The 24454-nt window shown below is 43.7% G+C and overlaps 1 protein-coding gene across 2 annotated transcripts in view; it reads left to right on the top strand.

The window, feature by feature from the left end:
- The window catches only part of pnpla7b (patatin-like phospholipase domain containing 7b), a 309370-nt gene that overhangs the window by 33683 nt on the left and 251233 nt on the right, over positions 1 to 24454 (top strand). For both annotated transcript variants that reach the window (XM_080212442.1, XM_080212443.1), the window contains 6 exons: positions 2272 to 2354; positions 5631 to 5719; positions 8764 to 8904; positions 12849 to 13008; positions 17302 to 17382; positions 22956 to 23084. In XM_080212442.1, the coding sequence (XP_080068568.1) occupies positions 2272 to 2354; positions 5631 to 5719; positions 8764 to 8904; positions 12849 to 13008; positions 17302 to 17382; positions 22956 to 23084 (683 nt within the window). The remainder of the gene's footprint in view (positions 1 to 2271; positions 2355 to 5630; positions 5720 to 8763; positions 8905 to 12848; positions 13009 to 17301; positions 17383 to 22955; positions 23085 to 24454) is intronic.

Here is a 24454-nt window from a genome sequence, read left to right as displayed (position 1 = left end):
TCGAACCCGGGTCCCTGGAGCTGTGAAGCAGCAGTGCGAACCACTGTGCTAACGTGCCGCCCAAAATCCAAAAACAGAAAAATGCTGGAAAACCTTAGCAGGTCTGACAGCATCTGTGGAGAGAGAATACAGCTAACGTTTTGAGTCTAGATGACCCTTCATCAGAGCATTTAGACGTGAAACGTTGGCTCTATTCTCCCTCACTGATGCTGTCAGACCTGCTGAGATTTTCCAGCATTTTCTGTTTTTGTTTCAGATTCCAGCATCCACAGTAACTTACTTTTATCTAAATATATTGATGCTGAGCTAATTCAGCCATCTCTTGAGCCTTTGAAACCTTTAGATACTGACACCACACTTGGAATGGATGAACTTTGTGCCCTTCTGCTTCTGAACCAAAGTTGTAAAATTTGGGATAAGGCACTTGTGGCCATTCTATTTGTAAACAAAAGATCACTAGTTCCTAATTTTATCCTGCCTACCCTCTTTTTGAAATTTAAAATCACATTTCATTCTGGATGGAAAAAAAATGAATTTAAGTAGAAATAGAAAGAAAATGTAAATCGAGGATGTTCTTATTACTGATCTGAAAACTTACTATCAGCCAAAGATTGGCCCTATGGCCTGTTCCATTACTTGAAAACCTTGCACGTGAACTGAGTGAACTTCAGCAAAGTAACTATTAAAAGGAGTTATTTGGAGAAATCGTCTCATGTTAATAAAGCATTACAGCCAACAAGGTGATGACCTGACATTGAAGAATGTCCGTTGCAAGTCTGTTGAACCCTTCCCTCGTTTTGTGTTACTGCTTGGGCAGCATGATAGTGCATAGAGGATAATGAATGAGGAAGGGAGATGGTCCAATCTTGACTAGTCTTCATTCTTCTGCATTAAAGAATGCATTACGTCTGAATGTTCTCACATACTTTGGTATGTGCTGGTGCCTTTGTATGTTACTATACAGTCAGTGAGAAAACTTTTAACATTATCTGTCACTGCAGTTGTGGATCAGATCTCTCTTTGCACTTCAGGCATACGAGGTTTTATAGCTTAGCCGCTTTGTAAGTGGTTTTGATATCACATTTGTTTAAAATGTTAAGAGTGGTAGAACAAGACTCACCTTGAACTTAATCATCTCCTAAGTTGATCTTCTGGTTTATCTGGCAAGAAGAAGCAACTCCTGTGAATGTTTCAGCTCAGCTTTTATGTTAAACCATTGACTTTGGTGAATGTTAATTGCAGATGTTAACTACTACTACTACAACGCCCCCCCCCACCCCCCACACACACACCAAGTGGGGAAAGATCTGTGTCTGTTCTGACCTTGCTGATGTTCACTTCATTTTTTGCTAGCCAGTAGGTGAAGCACATTGGAGACTCTTAGTTAAGTTTGAGGTATGGTCTTGCTCCTCTTAAAGGGATGTGATATGAACATAGATGGAGATTATCTTTTATGTAGTACCCTCCAGAGGTTTCCATGTATGAACACTCTCTACGTTGTTTTATGTAGATATTTAAATTGATGGCAGAGATAAGTAGAGCCAACATGATGAGGGACAGTTATAACTTCATCTGGTATCTTAGCAGTGGCTCAGAGGGCACAATCCCGACTCTGAGCTAGGTTATTCAAGTTATAATTTGTGCTGACATTTCAGTGCCTCACTGATAGCGATGCACTGATGAAGTTGCTGTGTTTCACATAGAGTAAGCTGAGATTTAATTTGCTCTTTTGGTGGGTACAAAATATGTTGTAAAAAGTAGGAAAATGTGACAGTCAATTTACACACAAACAATAATGAGATGGAAGACCAGATGATCTGTCTTTGGAGGTGTTGGCTGGGGGATAAATGATTCAGCTAAACCAAGAGATCTGCAATCCTCTGGCTTGTGGAATAGCGGTCACCATTTATCATGTCAGTGGCATATTTGATCATGGGGGCCAACATGTTGGAGCTTGATCCTGACCTCATGTTATCCACAATTGTTCTTTCAATTCATAGACACTGGGGACTACCACAACTTGTATGCATTTAGTATCTTTAACGTGGGAAATATCTCATTATGGTCATGAATGAAGGTTCTTCCCCACTTCCTGAGGGAATCTGATGCTGTTAATATCAGTGCCCCTGGGGCATTTTAGGTTTAACACAAAAAGCCTGTTTTCACTGCTGAGAATAATGTCTGACCTTAGTATGATTGATTTAAGCACTCTTGCTGTAGGAGTGTTTTATTGGTAAATTTGCACACCTGCGGTTTTGATTTCTCTTGCAGAACAGCAGCAGCAAGGTGCAACCAGGTACAGATTCCGAAAGAGGGACAAGGTGATGTTTTATGGAAGAAAAATCATGAGGAAGGTAATTTTGCCTCAGATCTGAATCAGTTGAGTGGTTTGAAAAGTGACTCTATTCACCTGAGTAGTCTGTGCGGTTGCTTCATTTCCTGCCCTCTAAATGTATTTCCATTTTCTTTATACCGTTAGATCCAGGCCATTCCTACTTGGCCTCAGAGTCAGTGGTCTTACTCCCACACCTCTGCCTGTAGTGTTGTGTGATTGTCCAAAGAGCTGGGACAATTCTGTCACCTTTCCTACTTTGAATTATTTCATCTTAATAGCGGTGGGCAGTTGCAGTACAATGGGGAACTTGGCAGAAAGCTAAACCTGTGTTAAATACCTCCAGATGCTTGACCTGGTTTAGGTTCAATACTCGATATGTGAACAGTTATGGATGTGTCTTGTTGGTTGAACATGATGTTGCCAGTTAGTAGTTTGCATTGTCATGATGTATGATTTTTACTATTAGGGCATTGGCGCAATCTTCTTGTAAATAAGAACGTAAGAAATAGGAGCAGGAGTAGGCCATCTATCCCTTCGAGCCTGCCCCGCCATTCAATAAGACCATGGCTGATCTGAAGTGGATCAGTTCCACTTTCCTGCTTTCTCCCCATAACCCTTAATTCCCTTGCCTATCAGAAACCTATCTACCCGTGACTTAAATATATTCAGCGAGGCAGCCTCCACCACTTCAACGGGCAGAGAATTCCAGAGACTCACCACCCTTTGAGTGAAGAAGTTCCTCCTCAACTCCGATCTAAACTGCACCCCCCCGCCCCCCAACTCTTATTTTGAGGCCGTGCCCTCTAGTTCTGCTATCCTTTCTAAGCGGGATTTCTGAGCGGAATTTGTTTTCTTTTGTAGAAACTGGTTTCAAAAGATGATGGGGGCCTGAAATGCACTGCCAGATGAGACGGTTGAGGCAGTTACATTAGCTACATTTATCTTGGTAGGCATGTGAACAAACGAGGAATAGAAGCGGTTGGTTAGGTAGGTAAACATGATCGGTGCAGGCTTGGAGGGCCGAAGGGCCTGTTCCTGTGCTGTACTGTTCTTTGTTCAGACTGACAGGATGAAAGCCACTCACTTCCCCTGACCCTGAAATCAGTTTGGACTGTTGACCTCCAAGCTCCCAATGGGAATGGGCCCACAGAACAAAACCCTTAGAACCAAATACACTGCTGGTTGACGGCTTTGCCAAAATAGTGTAGAAAATGGAAGAGAGTCAGATTAATAACAGCAAGGAACATTTTTCTGAAACCAGGGCACAGAAGGAAAATCTTTCTCCAGCACGGTGACACAGGGGTTAGCACTGCTATCCCACAGCGCCAGGGACGCAGATTCAATTCAGGCCTTGGGTCACTGTCTGTGCGGAGTTTGCACTTTCTTTGCGTGGGTTTCCTGTGGGTGCTCTGGTTTCCTCCCACAGTCCAGCGGATTAGGTTGATTGGCTGTGCTAAATTGACCTTAGCATCGGGGGACTAGCTACAGTAAATGTATGGGTTTATGGGGATAGGGTCTGGGCAGGATGTTGTTGGTACAGACTCGATGGCCTGAATAGCCTCCTCCTGTACTGTAGGGACTCTACGATTGTCTAAATCAAGCTACACTGTATGTCTTGTGAGTGTATCGTAGCCCTCAACGGCAGCCAAAAATGGGAAGTACTCAGTCCCATCATGCTGATGTACCCTCACTTTGATAAGTCTAAACAAAGAAGAGGTGGATCAGTCATTTCAATGTGTGGTGAGGTTTGGACCATCTTAGCACTGCCTCATAAAAACCAGAAGGTGGTGCTTGATCCTCACAAATGAATAGTTAAATTCAGTCTGAAATAATAGATTGTGGAGGAACATTTGGCCTGTGTTTAAGGTTAGAATACTCTGTTAATTCTATCAAGCTTGTTTTCAGCAGTAACTCCAGATTGTTTTGTAAATCTGCCGAATTTAAAAAATAAGTTTGATTAAGCTTTTAAAGTTTGAAAGGGATTAGGAGTTCGCCAGCTGGGAGTCCCCTGGTTTTTTTTTGCCTTTTTACAACTGTTTTGTGTTGGATATTTTATTGTTGTCACGATTATTTGATCCACAAGGTTCTGCTAGGAATAAGAAGTAGGAGCGAACACCACCACTCCTCTGTCTTAATATTTCTTCTTTTCCTCTTTAGCCATGGATAATAAGGTTAACTATATTCATGACCTTGGATTAAGACTGCTCTATAAGGGGTCAGATACCACCACTTGGTGCGTTTATCCATTGCACCGATGGATTTGGGTTGGGGGCAGGTGTTTGGATGCTTTCTAACACTTATCTCTGCCATTCTGGCTGGCATTTTCTGAATTTAGCTTATAGTATCAGAACATCAAACATGTAATTGTGTAAGTAGAATCCTGACGGAGCTGTTTTACAGGTGGCACAGCGGCTAGCACTGCTGCCTCACAGCGCCAGGAACTTGGGTTCAATTCTGGCCTCGGGTGACTGTGGAGTTTGCGTGTTCTCCGTGTCTGTGTGGGTTTCCTCCCGGTGCTCCAGTTTTCTCCCACACTCCAAAGATGTGTGGGTTAGGTGGATTGGCCATGCCAAATTGGTCCTTAGTGTCAGAGAGATTTGCAGGATAAATGTAAGGACATAAGAAATAGGAGCAGGAGTAGGCCATCTAGCGCTTCGAGCCTGCCCCGCCATTCAATAAGATCATGGCTGATCTGTCGTGGCTCAGTTCCACTTTCCTGCTTTCTCCCCATAACCCTTAATTCCCTTGCCTATCAAAAACCTATCTTCCCGCGACTTAAATATATTTAGCGAGGTAGCCTCCACCACTTCAACAGGCAGAGAATTCCAGAGATTCACCACCCTTTGAGTGAAGAAGTTCCTCCTCAACTCCGTTCTAAACTGCCCCCCCCGCCCATCTTGAGGCTGTGCCCTGTAGTCCTCCTGTCCTTTCTGAGCGGGAAGAGCCTCTCCACCTCTATCCTATCCATCCCATTCATCATCTTATACGTCTCAATGAGATCTCCCCTCATTCTTCTAAACTCTATCGAGTACAAGCCTAGTTTATTCAGCCTTTCCTCATAGCTCAACTCCGGTATCAGCCTAAATGTATGTGATTATAGGGATGGGGCCTGGGTGAGATTGCTGTTGGTGCAGGCTTGATGGGCCGAATGGCCTCCTTCTGCGCTGTAGGGGTTCTACGATTCTAAACGATATAATGAAACCCTTTGGAAGCTGGATGCCAAGTTGCAAGTTTAAAGTAAATGAAGCAGGATGACTTTGCCGCAGGTTATAATCTGCATTCCTTTAAATCCCAGGTGAAGCTATCTACCTCATCGCTGGTTGGGAACAATGTGCCTCGTCAGAGGTTGAGGAAGAGGCAGAAGGTACTGAACCTGGCTAGAAGGTACACCCAGTGCAAATTGTTTTATTCTAATTATAGTTACTTTGATGAAGGGGAGAGAAACGATAAGACTGTCATGATACCTGCCCAGGTGATGCCTTGTATCCCATTATCCAGGCTGTGGATGGAAGTTCTGCGCCAACTAGAATCGTTAAAATTACTCGTTCTCAATTAAGAAATGTCACTGTTTATTATGTTTCCATTTGGGGATATATTTGGAGCATCGTTGTTATTTGGCTCAAATCGTTCTCTCGCAAGTGCTATGTAATTTTTGCTGTGCTTTGGTTACATAGAATCGTAGAATCCCTACAGTGCAGAAGGAGGCCATTCAGGCCATCGAGTCTGCACTGACCACAATCCCACCCAGGGCCTTTTCCCGTAACCCCACATGTTTCCCCTGCTAATCCCCTGACACTAGGATCAAGTTAGTATGGCCAATCCACCTAACCCGCATATCTTTGGAGTGTGGGAGGAAACCCAGCCAGACTTGGAAATGTGCAAAGTCCACATAGACAGTGACCTGAGGCTGGGATTGACTCTGGGTCCCTGGCGCTGTGAGGCAGCAGTGCTAGACACCTGTTTGAGTGCCCTTGGGGTTCGAGTTTGGAAGGTCTCTGAATGCAGTCCAATCGCAACAACTTTGAAATCAGGGAGAGGTGTCTAATAAAAGACTCTGGAGTCCTAGTTCCTAATGGGTTGTTTCAGTGAGGAATGTTATCTATTGACTGGGGTAGGGACTAATCAAAAAAACTTGACTTATTATCTTCCTGGCACTGCATATTGTACAGAGGGAGTGTTGCAGTAAAGGGTGTGGTGCCTTTCAGATAAGGAATTATACTGAGACTCCCTCTTATTGTGTAGGATCAGATGTCACTATTTTGAATGTGTAGGAGAGTTGTCCCCAATGTTCTGGTCAATATCTATCCCTCACTGAACCACTCAAGTAGATTATCTGGTTGTTAAGTTGAGACCTTGCTGTGTGCTGGTTATTTGTTGCGTATCCTCCGTTACAACAGTGACTGCATATTCTTGATGTCTTTATTTTCATGCCCCCCTCTTTGTTTATGATTAATAGAGGTAAGGAATAATTTAGCAGAGTATTTAACAAAATTAATGATGAGTTTATTTAATTTAGTAAATGCAATGACTTTTGTCATCTGGTCTGAGATGTGTGTGCTGGATTGTAAGTGCCATTATTGTGATGCCTTCGGGCTTTGCTGGCATGAGTCACCATTTGATTCAATTCATCCACTTTTCTGTTTCTAACCAGGTACAATGCACTATTTACTCTGATAAGATGTCTTCTTGCCCTTGGGCCTGTTTGAGTGCTCTTGGACTTTGAGTTTGGAAGGTCTCTGAATGCACTCCAACATGAATAGCAATAAGTTCTAGCTCTAGAACTGATTTTTTTTTCCCCAACTAATCCTGACTCCTGACTGTGAAGGCCAAGATTGAAAACTTGCTGCATTGAGGGAAAGAAGGGAGTACGTCAAAATGTTGCCCCACTGTGTCACCACAAGTGATTGACAATTTTGTTGTAATCCTCACTGGGGATACAGCAGAAGGGTTTAATGGTACACAGGCACTCACCATAGGGAGAAAGTGAGGGAATGGCTCGATTCTTGCTGAATCCATTCATATTGGGATATTGTTTGATTATCGAATTAGTGAGTAATTTAGTTTGCTACCTGTGTGTGAGACAATGGAATAATGGACGAAAAGCAACTCCGAAGACTTGGAGCTAAACACCATTTGGTTGCAACTGGAACTAGCAGAAACCCACAAAACCTTTTGAAGTCAAATTAATATCTTTATTGACAGAAACTGCCAAGTATCTGATGTCGTATCTGATGTCATATCCTTGGCGTCCACTGTTTTTGTTATTGCCACCACCAACAACCATTGACAGTTTCAACTGCATTGCCTGCTGCTGTACTCCGTGCATCCCAACTCCTTTGAGTATGATATCCTTCCCATGCTATCCCATTCCTTCAATGTTTCTGAGCCCTTCCAGCCATTCCATTCCTTTAATCTCCCTCCTACCGCCACTACATCTGTGTGGGGTTCTTGCCATCCGCTTCTCATCAATTCCAATTTCAACATAGGCTGACAATGGCAGAAGGTACAGGGTTCCAGGTAATATTTAGCTGTGTCCCTGCGATAAGTTTGGAGTTCACATTATGTTCATGATGTGAAGATGTTGGTGTTGGACTGGGGGTGTGCCAGGTGAGAGGTCACACGACACCAGGGTTATTTGATACCCTAAGCTGTTGGAGCGCTGCGCCTTCGTCAGTTGAAGTGGCTTCACCGAGCAGTGCTCTGAAAGCTTGTGATTTCAAATAAACATGTTGGACATAACCTGGTGTTGTGTGACCTCACAACTTAACACATTCAATGTACAGCACATCACGGCTTTGGATAATGTTTCACTCAGGATCCAGAGTTCCAGGTGGTGGTTGAAGTTGGACACAAGTTGCACATTTTCAGTTGATGGTTGACTATGTGGAAGGTGATGTTGACCAGTGCTTGAATTTAGAGTTCTGAAGCTTGACTGCTGCAGTTGAATGTAGATCTCTTGGATTCACTGAAAGCATCGGAGCCCTTGTTCCTGGCACAGATGTGAATATCTGGTAGAAATTGTTTATTCATTGACAGTTGTTGTCAATCAGAGTTGGTTTTGGTGGATGCTTTTTGTCTTTTTTTTTTGAATGATTTTTTTTCCCTCGAAGCCCTGGGCTTTTGGTGAAAACTCAGCCAAACTCCTTATTGTTTGGTCACCTCAAAATACAATGCTGTAGCTGGGAAGCCTTAATAAAAGAAGAGCGTGTTTGAGGAGCTGGAACTGTTTGCAGGATGAGGCAGTCCACATGGGCCATCAGTTCAGGGTGGGAGTATGGCAGCGCTGGTTAACAGACAAGCCCTTCAGTGCTATTGAGCTGCTTCCAACCATCTTTTAGATTCCTAGTAAATTCAATGTATCCCAACAACTTGAGGAAAAGAGAAGACTAAAATAGCAGTTTTAATTTGCCTTCCTTGTGTTCTTGCAGGATACTCCGCCTCAAGAAGGAACCTCCAACCCTGCAGCCAAAAGAGCCGCCCTCCTCGCTGCTGGAGGCCGATCTGACTGAATTTGACGTGAAAAATTCCCACTTGCCCTCTGAAGTTCTTTATATGCTCAAAAATGTTAGGTAAGCGTGTCAATTAGTGATGTCACTTTCACTGTCCGATTTGTGTTGTTGCTATGCCAATTTAATATTTCCCAACGGGCAGTTAATTCATTAGCATTTAATGTGCCGTTGTGTCATTTGAGAAAAAGTCTCCATCTGGTCCATGCTCTTAATATTACCAGTCCTGGTGACAACCATGTCTGACTCAGTCCTGATACTGAACGTAGGGTCATAGGAACAGGAGTAGGCTGTTCAAGTCCTTGAGCACGCTCTGCCATTCAGCCACTAGATCATGCCTGATCATCTACTTCAATGCCACTTATCAAGGGATATGAAGAGAGTGAGGCTATCATTGGTATCTAGAAATTCATTGATCTCTATCTAGAACATGGCCCTCTAGAGTAGAGAATTATAAAGATTCATCACCCTTTGAGTGAAGAAAAGCCTCATCTCAGTCCTACACAGTTTCGTTAAGGGAAAGTCGTGTCTGACGAATTTATTGGAATTCTATGAGGATGTGTCTAGTGCAGTGGGTAGAGGAGAACCGGTAGATGTGGTGTTTCTTGATTTTCAGAAGGCGTTTGATAAGGTGCTGCACAAGAGGTTGTTACAGAAGGTTAGGGGGCATGGATTTGGGGGTAGGGTGTTAGTGTGGATAGGGGATTGGCTGTCAAATAGGAGGCAGAGAGTGGGGGTCAATGGGTGCTATTCGGATTAGCGGTTGGTGACTAGTGGAGTGCCCTAGGGATCTCTGCTGGGGCCTCAGCTATTTACCATTTATATAGATGATGTGGAGGAGGGAACCGAGTGTATGGTGTCAAAATTTGCTGATGACACCAAGATTGGTAGAACGGCAAATTGTGCGGAGGGTGTGGAAAGTCTGCAGAGGGATCTAGATAGGCTGGGCGAATGGGCCAGGAGCTGGCAAATGGAATTTAATGTTGGCAAGTGTGAAGTTGTCCACTTTGGTAGGAATAATGGTAGGAAGGACTACTACTTACATGGCGAAAAATTGCAGCATGCTACGGTGCAGAGGGACCTCGGGGTCCTTGTGCATGAGTTGCAAAAACCCAGCCTGCAGGTGCAGCAGGTGGTCAGGAAGGCGAATGGGATGCTGGCCTTCATAGCGAGGGGGATTGAATATAAAAGTAGGGAGGTCTTGCTGCAACGGTACAGGGCACTGGTGAGGCCGCAGCTGGAGTACTGTGTGCAGTTTTGGTCGCCGCACTTACGCAAGGATATTTTGGCCTTGGAGGGAGTGCAGAGGAGGTTTACTAGGCTGATACCAGAGTTGAGGGGGTTGAGCTAAGAGGAGAGGCTGAATAAACTAGGTTTGTACTCATTAGATTTAGAAGAATGAGGGGAGATCTCATTGAGACATATAAGATGATGAATGGGATGGATAGGATAGAGGTGGTGAGGATCTTCCCGCTCAGAAAGGACAGTAGGACTAGGGGGCACAGCCTCAAGATAAAGGGGGGGGGTGCGGTTTAGAACGGAGTTGAGGAGGAACTTCTTCACTCAAAGGGTGGTGAATCTCTGGAATTCTCTGCCCGTTGAAGCGGTGGAGGCTGCCTCGCTAAATATATTTAAGACGTGGGTAGATAGGTTTTTGATAGGCAAGGGGATTAAGGGTTATGGGGAGAAGGCGGGAAAGTGGAACTGAGCCACGTCAGATCAGCCATGATCTTATTGAATGGCGGGGCAGGCTTGAAGAGCTAGATGGCCTACTCCTGCTCCTATTTCTTATGTTCTTATGTTACGTGTCTTGCCCCTCGTTCCTACACTATGTCCCCATGTTTTAGACTCCCCCAGCCAAGGAAACATCCTCCCTGTAGCTATCCTGCAGTAGTTCCAACGAGATCACCTCACACTTCTAAACTTTAGAGTGTCTAGGCCCAATCTCCTCCATTTGTCGTCATAGGACAGACCCACCCTCCCAGGAGTTAGTCTGGTAAATCTGTGCTGCACTCTCTCAATGGCAAGTATATCCTTCCTGAGGCAGGGACTAAACTGTACACAATACTCTGGGTGCAGTCCCACCAAAGTTCCATACAACTGAATCAAGCCATCTTTACCTCTGTATTCAAATGCAAGCATACAAACTAAGAGCAGGAGTAGGCCACTGGGCTCCTTGACGCTCCTCAGCCATTCAGCAGGATCATGTTAATACTTGAAGGAACTGTACTCCAACAGCATGGAACATAAGGAGAGTAAGGAAGGAATTTAAGGGTGAGGTGAAAGAGAATGTGAATCCTCTGATGCCGTCAAAGCTGCCTCCCGCTGTGGTGTGATCATAGACTTTCCTGACTTCCTGAATTACTCTGTCACAGGCAACATACGTGTATTCAGAGTTCAAGAAGCTTTTCTCTACTGCTTGGCAGGGGGCACTGACCTTCACTCAGGACAACCTCTCCCAGCGTGTTGGAGAGGGGTGAGCCGCAGATTTCAACACCAGACCTCCAAGTGAGAGTCATCAAATGGTCAGCAGGGGACCCTGGCTGGTTTAAAAATATCTAGTTTTGTTTTTATGCCTTCAAACTGGCCAGCCAGCGGGGGTTTCTTGTTGGCAATTGTAAGGTGTGCAGTGGCTAACCTGACACACAGCCGTGAACTCGGCTCATACTGGGGAATTTCTGCTTTTCAAGCTGTTTGTTTTATTCACAGTGCTCTTGACAATGGGAGGCACAGTGGTTAGCACTACTGCCTCACAGCACCAGGGACCTGGGTTCAATCCCCGCCATGGGTCGCCGTTCTGTGGAGTTTGCACATTCTCCCTTTGTCTACATGGGTTTCCTCTGGGTGCTTCAGTTTCCTCCTCAGTCCGAAAAGTGTGTGGGTTAGGTGGACTGGCCACGCTAAATTGCTCCTTAATGTTAGAGAGATTGGCTCGGCTAAATGTATGGAGATAGGGACAGGGTGGGATTATGGCAAATGGAATGTTGGCCTTTATCGCGAGAGGGGTGGAGTATAAAAGCAGCAGGGAGGTCTTGCTGCAATTGTACAAGGTACTGGTGAGGCCGCACCTAGAGTATTGTGTACAATTTTGGTCCCCTTATTCAAGAAAGGATATATTAGCTTTGGAGGGGGTGCAGAGAAGGTTCACCAGGTTGATTCCGGAGATGAGGGGGTTAGCTTATGAGGAGAGATTGAGTAGACTGGGACTGTACTCGGAGTTTAGAAGGCTGAGGGGAGATCTTATCGAGACATATAAGATAATAAAGGGGCTAGACATGGTAGAAGCAGAGAGATTATTTCCACTTAGAAAGGAAACAAGAACTAGAGGGCACAGCCTCAAAATAAGGGGGAGTCAATTTAGAACAGAGTTGAGGAGGAACTTCTTCTCTCAGAGGGTAGTGAATCTCTGGAATTCTCTGCTCGTGAAGCAGTGGAGGCTACCTCGTTAAATATGTTTGAGTTACAGATAGATTTTTGACCAATAAGGGAATTAAGGGTTATGGGGAGCAGGCAGGTAAGTGGAACTGAACCCACTATCAGATCAGTCGTGATCTTATTGAATGACAGGCAGACTCGAGGGGCTAGATGGCCTACTCCTCCTATTTCTTACGTTCTTATGGTTGGTACAAACTCAATGGGCCAAATGGCCTCCTGCACTGTAGGATTCTGTGATTTCCAAATTGGCTTTTGGAGGTTCACAGGAGCAACCGGAGATGAAACTCTATCAGACTTTTTTTTCTTCAGTGGGTCGGCAATTAGTGTCTCTATACCGTGGCCTGGTTAGCCATGGTATAGAGGGGTAGGATACTGAGTGAATGAGGCTCCTTACAAAGCTGATTCAGGACAGGTTCTACACATGGCTGCGAATCTCAAACGAAGATCAGTGTGAGCGCAGTGTTAAACAGTCTGTCATGAACCTCCCCTTTCACAGGTGCCGGTGGGCTTGCTACGCACGTATACAACTCTTAGTATTTCAATGCAAAATCTGTCACTCTTTATCCTTGCAGGGTGCTGGGACATTTTGAGAAACCACTGTTTCTGGAACTGTGTAAACACATGTTCTTCGTGCAGTTCCACGATGGGGAGTACATCTTCCGTCCTGGCGAGACCGACGACAGCATCTACGTGGTGCAGGATGGGAGGCTGGAACTCTGCATTAATGAGAATGTAAGAACGCGTTTCCCTTTTGTGCTGAAGAATAGCTGAAACCATTTAGAATTCTATTCTGATCAGTGGCATGTCCTGGCTCGCATCAACAGTCAGAACCGTTACAAAGGATTACTGACTTTAATAAGCTTTTTATTTCTTTTAATAGTTATGTTGAAGCAGCGGAGTCTAATCATGTTGGAGTTGCTCTCTTTGAGGAGTTACACTGACGTGTGTGATGAAGCAGTGTTTACATTATGAGCAATAATAATTACTCATGGTGCTTTAGCTGTGATGAAAGAATTAATCACATTGTCAAGCTCAGTAAACCCTCCCAGCCTGTGTTCTTTGTTCCAGACTGTATCTCCTCCAGATCTACCACCTTGTTGCTGATTACCCATGTTCATTTATAGAATGGAAACAGGCCCTTCAGCCCAACTTGTCCATGCCACCTTTTTTATAAACCACTAAGCTAATCACAATTGTCCGCATTTGGCCCATATCCCTCTATACCCATCTTACCCATGGAACTGTATAAATGCTTTTTAAAAGGCAAAATTATACCCACTTCTTCTACTACCTCTGGCAGCTTATTCCAAACATGCACCACTCTCTATGTGAAACAGTTGCCCCTCTGGACACTTTTTTCTCTCCCCTCTCACCTTAAACCTGAGTTTTAGACTTCCCTACCTTTAGGAAAAGATATTGACTATCTAGCTGACCTGTGCCCCTCATTATTTTATAGACCTCTGAGATCACCCCTCAGCCTCCTGCGCTCCAGAGGAAAAAAGTTCCAGTCTATTCAGCCTCTCCTTATAACTCAAACCATCAGGTCCCAGTAGCATCCTAGTGAACCTTTTCTGCCCTCTTCCTAGTTTAATTAATATCCTTTCCATCATCTGCCTCATTCTTACTGCTAGACGTTGGCATTTGTTGGGAGGATTTTACAGATTGATACTCAACCTGTTTGGCTGCATTATCAACACACGTTCCTTGACTCTCAAGCCCTGGAGCGAATCTCGAACACAGTAAAAAGCCTGACAACACCAGGTTTTAGTCCAACCGATTTATTTGATAATAGACTCACAAGCTTTCGCGATTTCCCTCTTCGTCAGGTGAATGGAGAGTTCTGGCCTCAGACAGAGCATATAAAGCACAGACAGTTTAGAGATTACTGATTAGAATGCGAATCCTTACACCTAACCTGCTGTTCAAGACCTGAAGTGGCTGACAATGTGAGTGGAAGGAGCACTGATCACAGGTTACAGAGATGTGTATTGTCTCCAGACAGTACTGTAAGTGAGGTTTTGCAAACCCAGGCAAGTCACGGGGGTTACAGATAGATCTTGGGTTCATGTCGCACTATCTGTAACCCCCGTGACTTGCCTGGGTTTGCAAAACCTCACTTACAGTACTGTCTGGAGACAATACACATCTCTGTAACCTGTGATCAGTGCTCCTTCCACTCACATTGTCAGCCACTTCAGGTCTTGAACAGCAGGTTAGGTGTAAGGATTCGCATTCTAATCAGTAATCTCTAAACTGTCTGTGCTTTATATGCTCTGTCTGAGGCCAGAACTCTCCATTCACCTGACGAAGAGGGAAACCTCAAGCTTGTGAGTCTATTATCAAATAAATCGGTTGGACTAAAACCTGGTGTTGTCAGACTTTTTACTGTGTTTACGCGAGTCCAACGCCGGCATACCCACATCGCGAATCTTGAAGCCAGAGCTTCTGGCTCAGAGATGGGGAAACTATCCGCTAGATCATCTCCTTGTTGTATGATATTAACTATTTTTCCTGATGTTTATCAAATCTTCTCAAACTGCCCAGCTTTATTTGTATTGATGCTGATTCAGCTTGTCAAAGGCTTTAACTTATTCTGGTTGGAGCTCCCATGATAGCAGCTCAGCATCAGTACTGCAAATAGATAATCCCTTCATAAAGACTGAAACAAAGTAGAAACAAATGGTAATTATATTAATCTGCAAAGTGGGTGCAGAGGCAAAGCAAATCTGCCAACTGGTTTGTTATCAGTGAAAAGTAAGGATTGAAGACCTTGTATGTGTGTCTTAGAAATAAAATTAAAAATAAATTATAAATAGAAATAAAATGTTTTAAAGATCAATGTGCCAGCCACTTTGTACACATCAAGGTCTGAGAACGCCAAAGATGTGACTGACCAAGACTAGTTCTGGTGAAGGTTGAGGGTATAATGTTGATTTGACTTACCTGATGAAGGAGCAGCGCTCTGAAAGTGTGTGGCTTGTGCTACCAAATAAACCTGTTGGACTTTAACCTGGTGTTGAGAGACTACTGGGTATAATGTTGACCAGGATGCAAAGAGAGCTAACTACATCTTTGAATAATGCCATGAAATCTTTAGAATAGAACTCCCACAGGGCGGGACACCGTTCAACCTTCACTGATGACAAACCCACACAGACCCTATCCCCGTAACCCCACATTTACTCTGCTAATCCCCTGATACCATGAGGCAATTTAACATGGTCGATCTACCTAACCTTCACATCTTTGGAGAGTGGGAGGAAACCCAATTAGTGTTAAATCTAACCACCTGAACAGGCAGATGTATTACATACTCAGGTGCTTGAATACAAGGGTGGCACGGTAGCGCAGCAGTTTGTACTGCTGCCTCACTGTGCCAAGGACTTGGGTTGATTCCTGGCTCAGGTCACTGTCTGTGCGGGATCTACACATTCTCTGTGTCTGGGTGCTCCAATTTCCTCCCACAGTCCGAAAGACATGCTGGTTGGGTGCGTTGGCCATGCTAACTTCTCCCTCAGTGTACCCGAACAGGCACTGGAGTGTGTCGACTACGGGATTTTCACAGTAACTTCATTGTGAATGTAAGTTTACTTGTCACACTAATAAATAAACTTAAACTTAAAACAAGCCTTTTGACTCTGAGCGTAACTGGTATGAAATGTGTGTCAGCTTTCAATTACTGAGGCGCATTGCAATTTAGCTAGGTATTTGCAAAGAATCACAGAATAGCCTCCTTGCTATGAATTGTCCCGCTCCGTGGATCCCCACCCTTGACCAAAGAGTAACCTGACATGCTGCCGCAGCAGCCGCTGCCCAAGGAGTTATTGGCTCCTTGGAGCCCCCCGGCAACTTCTGATGAAGCTCAAATAGTTTGATTCTTGGTGCATCTTGTGCTGTCCTACCAAGACATGGTTGACATTGAAAACAACTTGAAATACACAACTCAAAATCAAACAAAATACGTATTAAGAAACTAAACCACATAAAATAAGGAAATGTTATCGATACATTTTTGTTGAGCATGAGCATTCAGGGTTATGGGATCAAGGTGAGTGGATAGCGTTTAGATACAGATTAACTGTGATCTAATTGAATGTTGGAACAGACTGGAGGGATGAATCACTTACTTCAGTACCTATATTCCTAATTCGTCAACAAGGTAAACTGTAACATAGAGTCATAGAGGTTTACAACATGGAAACAGGCCCTTTGGCCCAACTTATCCATGCCACCCTTTGTTTTAAACTGCTAAGCTAATCCCAACTGCCTGCATTTGGCCCATATCCCTCTATACCCATTGTACCCATGTAACTACCTAAATGCTTTTTAAAAGACAAAATTGTACCCACCTCAAAGGGCTGCATGTTCAGCTTATGAAATAGGAAGTTAATAGAAATATCACTTAAGTTCCTGTTCATGCAAAGCTGGGTAACAGAGATAGAAATCTCAAGTCATTTCAGAACCAGATCGGAGCTGTAATGATAAGATTTGTAGGTATGAGCTGAATGACATCCCTGAGCTGTGTTCTCTTATCCTGTGAACTGTGAGTGCGCAACAACAGGAGTGTTGGATTTCTTTGATCCTTGTACTGCTCCTTGTCTTGCCCGAAAAGTGGCAAGGTTGATGCCATTGGACCACCTGGTGCCAGCGAGTGGGTGAAGGAAGAGTAGATGGTCTCTGGACCTTTGTCATTGCTTTGTTGGGAGGAAGGGGGGGAACCACGGCACCCTGAAAACACCAAAATACCCCAAGGAGACAGGGGGAAACCAGGCACTGACTGAGAGGAATAAAATCAGAAGGGTTGAATGAAATTAAAGTCAAAAGGATGTGTTTTGAGACTGTCTTAACATTGTGTGATTGGCCTAAGCTTCCACTTGTCTGTTTGTTGGCCTACTCAGTGGGAGTTCACAGTTTGGGGGAATTATGGACGCTGACCTAAAGCGTCAAAGTGTACATTTTGGAATGGAGTCATGACTAAATAGTCACATGAATGGATCTCGACATTTTTGTTCTTTGTTTGAGCAGGATGGCACTGAGGTTGTGGTGAAAGAAGTTCTGCCTGGTGACAGTGTGCACAGCCTTCTCAGTATTCTGGATGTCATCACAGTGAGTAACTGGTGCACAACATGCAGGCCTGTCAGTATCCAGGAGTCAGTCTCATAACTTGTAACTGTGGGGCACTTGGATTGGTATCTTATTTTGACAGTGTAGAGTTGCTTGATTTTTAAAAAAAAATATAAATGTTCAGTTTTTTGATTTATAGAATAATATTCTTTCTACAAAGCGTGGTTCCTCTTATGTAGAGTATGCTTGCCATCATACAGCTACTGAAGTTAGATATCCTCATATCTATAGCCTGACTATCTCTCATTTTACTAACCAAGCCTTCCTTAACTTTAAGGCTGACTCCTGATGGGGTATGGTTACTTAAGCACCGTAAGAACTCTCACAACACCAGGTTAAAGTCCAACCAGTTTGTTTGGACTTTAACTTGGCGTTGTGAGACTTCTTACTGCGTTTACCCCAGTCCAACGCTGACATCTCTACATCGTGACTACTTGAGCACCAACAGACCTCAGCCAGAGTGTAGGGCCCAGACAGGGATTGCCAGGATACTACTGGATATTGGGGCGCTTCAGAATCTACTATAATCCTGTCCTTGTCCATCATCCATTGTACATTTTCCAGCAGATTTCACTGGGTACTGATCAGTTGTAGTAACTGTGACTGAATCCAACCTCCCTCCTTTAAAAGACAAGGAATCCTGAAGCCACCTCAACAGTCTGTTCCACAATTGGGAAGTAAACTTACCAAATAATTTGAATCAGAAAGTCCTTTAACTTGTATTGGATCAATCACTTATGGATTATTTACTCACTTCATATCCAGTTTCGTTGCCAACTCTAAACATTAGCCCCTGGAATAATAGTATTCATATCACGCCCGAAATTTGCCTGTTCAAACAGAAATGATCAATGAACAACAGTTCAGATAGATTCTGTTGCCTTGTTTTGCATGTCCTGCAAAACTGGAATATCTTTGGCCACACTGCTTTATGCCTTGCATTTTTTTCTGGTTTTACTATTAGCATAAACTTGATTGTTTATTTTGCATTGCATTTTAAATTTTAAGCCTTAAATCTTACGTGCTGGCATGTCCAGAAGATTACAGTTTCCTTGATCTAACCAATTTTTTTTTTAAATTAAAGTTTTTAGCTCCCATCATCAACATGAATGAAATGTCAATATTGCAGCACCAAAGCTCAGTCATGGTGGGAGTACCTCTAATGTGATAACTTGTAGAAACAAAATATGCACTTAACAAAGACTATTTTTTAAAAATCCCATGTTTTGTCTTCAGTTCCTCTGTTCCTTTTATCTATAATACCATATTCCATCCATCCGTGGGCGGCACGGTAGCACAGTGGTTAGCATTGCTGCTTCACAGCTCCGGGGTCCTGGGTTCGATTCCTGGCTTGGGTCACTGTCTGTATGGAGTTTGCATGTTCTCCTCGTGTCTGTGTGGGTTTCCTCCGGGTACTCTGGTTTCCTCCCACAGTCCAAAGATGTGCGGGTTAGGTTGATTGGCCATGCTAAGAAATTGCCCCTTGTGTCCAGAGATGTGTGGATTAGTGGGAATAAGAACATAAGAATGTAAGAAATAGGAGCAGGAGTAGGCCATCTAGCCCTTCGAGCCTGCCCCGCCGTTCAATAAGATCATGGCTGATCTGTCGTGGCTCAGTTCCACATTCCCGCCCTCTCCCCATAACCCTTAATCCCCTCGCTTATCAAAAACCCATCAACCCGCGTCTTAAAAATATTTAGCGAGGCAGCCTCCACCACTTCAATGGGCAGAGAATTCCAGAGATTCACCACCCTTTGAGTGAAGAAGTTCCTCCTCAACTCCGTTCTAAACTGCCCCCCTTTATCTTGAGGCTGTGCCCCCTAGTCCTACTGTCCTTTGAGTGGGAAGAGTCTCTCCACCTCTATCCTATCCATCCCATTCATCATCTTATATGTCTCAATGAGATCTCATGAGATAATATGTAGGGATATGGGGGTAGGGCCTGGGTGGGATTGTGTTCAGTGCAGACTCGATGGGCCGAAGGGCCTCTTTCTGCACTGTAGGATTCTATGATTCTATAAAAAAAACTTAAGAGCATTTTCTTTCTTTTGTCATTATTCCCACTGCCCACCTTACAAGTAACAGGCAAATCCCCCAAACTTTAGCTTCTAGCTGAAATACAGTGCTGAAGGCCAGTTTTTCAACCTGTCCACTTCCAGGACTATCTTTGACACGTTCACGTGACTGTCTCTCCTCATTAGCAGTGATGTACATTGAGGCCTAAAGGTGTTCTAGATTTCATTAGTTCAGTGCTTGTGATATATAGCTGTGATCTGGAAGCATCCATTTCTGCTTTTAAGAACTGAAATCTTCAAGGTTTTTGGGTGATCAACAGTAATAATAGATTCGAGCTTCTTGCTTATTTGAAAATCATTGCCACGCTTCTGTAGTTTGTAGGAGAGACCCAATTCAATTATCTGATATGATCATACTTGCTTTGGTTGAAAAGCAGTGTTTTGTTTGTGTTCAATTCTGTTATGGCCAAACAAGGATATTTATTTCATTGAGTGAGAGTATGTTGGAAAAGAATTTCTTTCCGATAATGTACTGGAAGATTAAGTGCATCTTTTCTTGCTGTAGGCACCTCAATATTGGTTCAATTTCAATATCATGCATGCATTTTTTTTCACTTTTCATCTTTTCAGCACTCTTGTCGCAGAATCAGAAGGTTATGAGGTCAAGTTCTATTCTCCAGTCTTTGAGCACATTATCTAGGCTGATATTTTAACCCTCTGCTGAGGCCTACAGCACTGTAGAGGTGCTGATCACTGGTTGAACTAAGGCCCCAGCTGTCCCCACAGTTGAACGTAAGAGATAAAGTCCTTATTCCTCAACCAACATTGGTAAAACAAATTACCTGGTCACTTAGTTCATTGCTCTTACTGTGTACAAATAGGCTGAGGCATTTCCTGCCTTGCAACATCAAATAATCTCCAAGTCTGAAGGTTGTGGATTTAGATTTCACTGTAGAGACTTGAGCATAAAATCTGGGCTTGTGCTTCAATGTAGGACTGAGTGGACGATGCACTGTTGGAGGTGCCACCTTTTGGACGAGATATTAAACCACTGTCCCATGAAACTATTTGAAGGATGGGTTGGGAAATTGTTAAAATCCATTATAAAGGAAGTAATAACAGCACATTTCGGAAGTCAAGATACAATTCAACAGAATCAGCATGGTTTTATGAAGAGTAAATCACACTTGACTAATTTGCTTGAGTTTTTTTGAAGATCAAACAAGCAAGGTAAATAATGGCAATCCTGCTGATGTAGTATATCTGGACTTCCAGAAGTTGCTGCACAAAAGGTTAATACACAAGGTTAGCCCACATGGGATTGGGGTAATTAATTAGCTTGGATAGAGGATTGACAGACCAATGGAAAGCAGAGAGTTGGTATAGATGGGTCTTTTTCTGATTGGTGAGATGTAATTAGTGGGGTGCCTCAGGGTTCAGTCCTCAGGCCCCAGCCATTCATAATCTATATTAATGACTTGGATACAGGGAAGGTACCAACCAAATTTGCAGATTATACTAAATTAGGCAGGATAGTAAATTGTGATCGATAAGAAACTTTCAAATGGATTTGAATAGATTAAGTGAGTGGGTTAAATGTGGCAGATGGAGTTTAGTGTGGATATGTGAGGGGTCATTTTGGTAGGAAAAATACAATTATTATCTAAATGGAGAGAAACTGCAGAGGGATCTGGGTGTCCTCGTGTATGCATCACAGAAAACTAGTGTGCAGGTACAGCAGGCAATAAGGAAGGCAGATGTAATCTTGGCATTTATTGCTAATGGAATAGAGTTTAAAAGTAGTGACATGTTGCTGCTAGTGTACAAAGCATTAACGAGACTGCACTTAGAATATTATGTACAGTTTTGATCCTCTTACTTTAGGGGGATTTAGCTGCATTGGAGTCAGTTCAGTGGAGCTTTACTAGATTAGCTGCAGAGATGAGGGGTCTCTCTTCCGTAGAGAGAGTGAGCAGTTTAGACCTATACTCCCTGGAGTTTAGAAGAATCTGAGGAGATCTAATTGAGGTGTATAAACTGATATTGGGGATTGACAAAGTAGATGTGGAGAGGATGTTTCTCCTTGTAGGGGAATCTAGAACAAGAGGTTATAGTTTAAGGATAAAGGGTGGAAGATTTAAAACAGATGAGGAGAAATTACAGCTCAAAGGGTGGTGAGTCTGTGGAATTCACTGCCCCAGAGTGTGGGAGATGCTGGGACAGTGAGTAAATGTGAGGAAGAGATTTGAAGGGCTGTGGTGAACAGGCCAGAAATGGAGCTGAGGCTGAGATGAAATCAGCCACGGTCATATTGAATGGCAGGGCAGGCTAGAGGGGCAGAATGGCCTACTCCTGCTCCTAGTTCTTCTGAGGGAGAATGTTTATTCCAAACAAAAACAAATATTCAGATCATTTAACTCGCTGCTTTTTAATCCTATTTCCTGTATTGCATTGGAAATTATACTTGGAAAATGCTTTATTGGCTGTAAAGTGCTATGATTGTGAAATGCAGCTGCTGCTTGTTATTTTCCTCACTTGAGTCCTAGAAGGCGGCTACACTCTTGTTACCTGCCTTCCTCACCCAGTCCTTCAAAATGGCCATCCTTCACTTGAAGGACAGTAGGCTATTGACTGAGCTGGTTCCTATCCTCAGCTGACCCTCTCCCACACAATTCGGCAAAAAATTATTTGATAACGAATTGATTAGAAGCCCCTTGGCTTGCATGGTTAGCGTTGCTGCCTCACAGCGCTAGGGACCCAGGCTCGATTCCCGTCTTGGGTCACTGTCTGTGTGGAGTTTGTGCATTCTCCCCATGACGGAGAATGGGTTTCTTCCGGGTGCTTCGGTTTCTTCTCACAGTCCAAAAATGTGCGAGTTAGGTGCATTGGCCATGCTAAATTGCCCCTCAGTGTCCCGGAATGTGTAGGTTAGAGGGATTAATGAGATAAATGTGTGGGGTTGTGGGGATAAGGCCTGTGGTGGGGTTGTTGACAGGTAGACTCGATGGGCTGAATGGCCTCCTTCTGCACTGTAGGGTTTCTGTGACTCCTAGGTCGTCTCCGTCTCCCCCTCCCCAAAGCCTTGTGCCTTCAGCCTTTTTCTTGCTTGGAGCACTGAAACCTATTGTAATGCTTCAACCATTGTTGAGCTCTCGTAATCACCAGAGAAGGTTTTTGATGCTCATAGTTGAGTTCTACACCAGGGATTATCCCTATCAATGGTGACACCTTTTTTTAATGCCTAAAGTATAATAGTCAATTTCTGCTGCATTGCTCCTTACACCTATGTTGAAATTATCTTGATATAAAATTGAAGCTAACCCAGCTGGGAAGCTATTCCTTCAGGATGTTGCTCTGCTCAGACAACATAACTGCCTTCCTGATTCTCCTCTCCATCTCCTCACGGCCGCTTTTTAGTTACTTTGTCCTGATGAACTGAAACTGCACAGCGAGATCTCGAAGAGTAGCAGTTCTGTCTGTTCTGTTTTAAGATGTAGTTAATTAGTTTGCTGAGCTGTTATTGTATTGCTTGTTTTCCAGGGTTATCCTGCTCCATATAAAACTGTCTCTGCTCGGGCAGTGTGCACATCCACCGTTCTGCGCTTGCCAGCCACTGCATTTCAGTCAGTCTTCCAGAAGTACCCAGAAACCCTGGTCAGAGTGGTTCAGGTAAGACTACACTGGCACTTTTTAAGCAGTGTTGCTGCAGTGCTGGTGCTTTGGAACATTTGACTTGCATTGCTGAGTTGAGTCCTTGTTGGCGGGTGGCCGGATGGGGAGTGGGAATGTTGCGGCTGGCCAGCCCAAACACTTGCTTACCTTGTGGCTTGGTGCACTCTGGATCCCAGGGAAGTAATACTAGACCAACCTCCTGCATCGCTCTCCCATGTTCACATTTAAGGTTGGTGCACTGGCGGCCTGTGGTTAACACTATGTATATGGACTTCCAAAAAGCCTTTGGCATAGTCTATATGAGGGATTGTTTGAAGAATTGATACCCATCCTGTAATGGGTATCAACTCTGCCACAGGAAGCAGAGTGTTGTGTCGAGGAGTTTTTTTTTCAGATTGGAAGGGTGTTTGCAGATGGCTCAGAACTTTGAAATGTGAGGAGGATAGCAGCAGACTTCAGGAGGACACAGACACCACTGGTGAAATGGACCAACATGCAAAGTATGAAGTGATGGAAAAAATAAAGAAAGGCAAGCAGTTAAATTAATACAACTGTAAAGAGGGTGCAGGAACAGAGATTTGGGAATGGAAGTACGTAAGTTTTTGAAAATGGCAAACAAGTTGAGAAACTATTAATAAGGCCTTAATAATAGACACACAGTGCAAAAGCAAGCAATTTTGCTCAACCTTATAAAACTCATTTTAGTCCTAGCTGGAGGATTGTTCTGTACGCTTTAAGACTGATATCAGGGCCTTGGAAGAGGTGTAGGTGAGATTGGCTCGGATGGTACCAGGGGTTGAGGGGTTAAAGCTACTTGGAGTAGGTGAGGACGCTGGGGTGATTCTCCTTGGAACAGTTAAGGGGAGATTTGTTAGTGGTGTTCAAAAATCATGAAAGGTTTTGATGATGTAAACATAGAGAAGCTGTTTGTAGTGGAGAAGGAATGATAACAAAAGCACATTGAGGTAATTGGCAGAAAAAGAGAGGTGATGATTAAAACTTGCTGATGACCAGAGAGTTGTTTCAGCCAATGCCATTAGCTGTAAAATGATCATGAGTCGTAGAACGTAAAGTCTTACATCGACTTGGGATAATCATTATGCTTTGCCATTTGCAAAGTTTCCACGGTGTCACTGGGCTTATTAAGCAAATATAGAGTTCGCTTTAATGCTGGACCTATGTTTCTCCAGAAATGTAGTTTCTATGCTGCACATTGCTTCCATAAGTCATCTCTAGTATTTTCTTCATGTTTTTGTTATGGAAAACTTGTTTTCCATTTGCAACTCCAGTTTGGAAGGAGGAAATCTGTGGGGACACTTTCAGGGGATGTAGTTCCACATCTATCAGTGAGCTGTCAGCAAAAGTTA

This window comes from Carcharhinus amblyrhynchos, chromosome 25 (assembly GCF_965287045.1).
Source record: "Carcharhinus amblyrhynchos chromosome 25, sCarAmb.v2.hapA, whole genome shotgun sequence".
Classification (NCBI taxonomy): Eukaryota; Metazoa; Chordata; class Chondrichthyes; order Carcharhiniformes; family Carcharhinidae; genus Carcharhinus; species Carcharhinus amblyrhynchos.
This window is presented reverse-complemented; position numbering and strand designations above follow the sequence as displayed.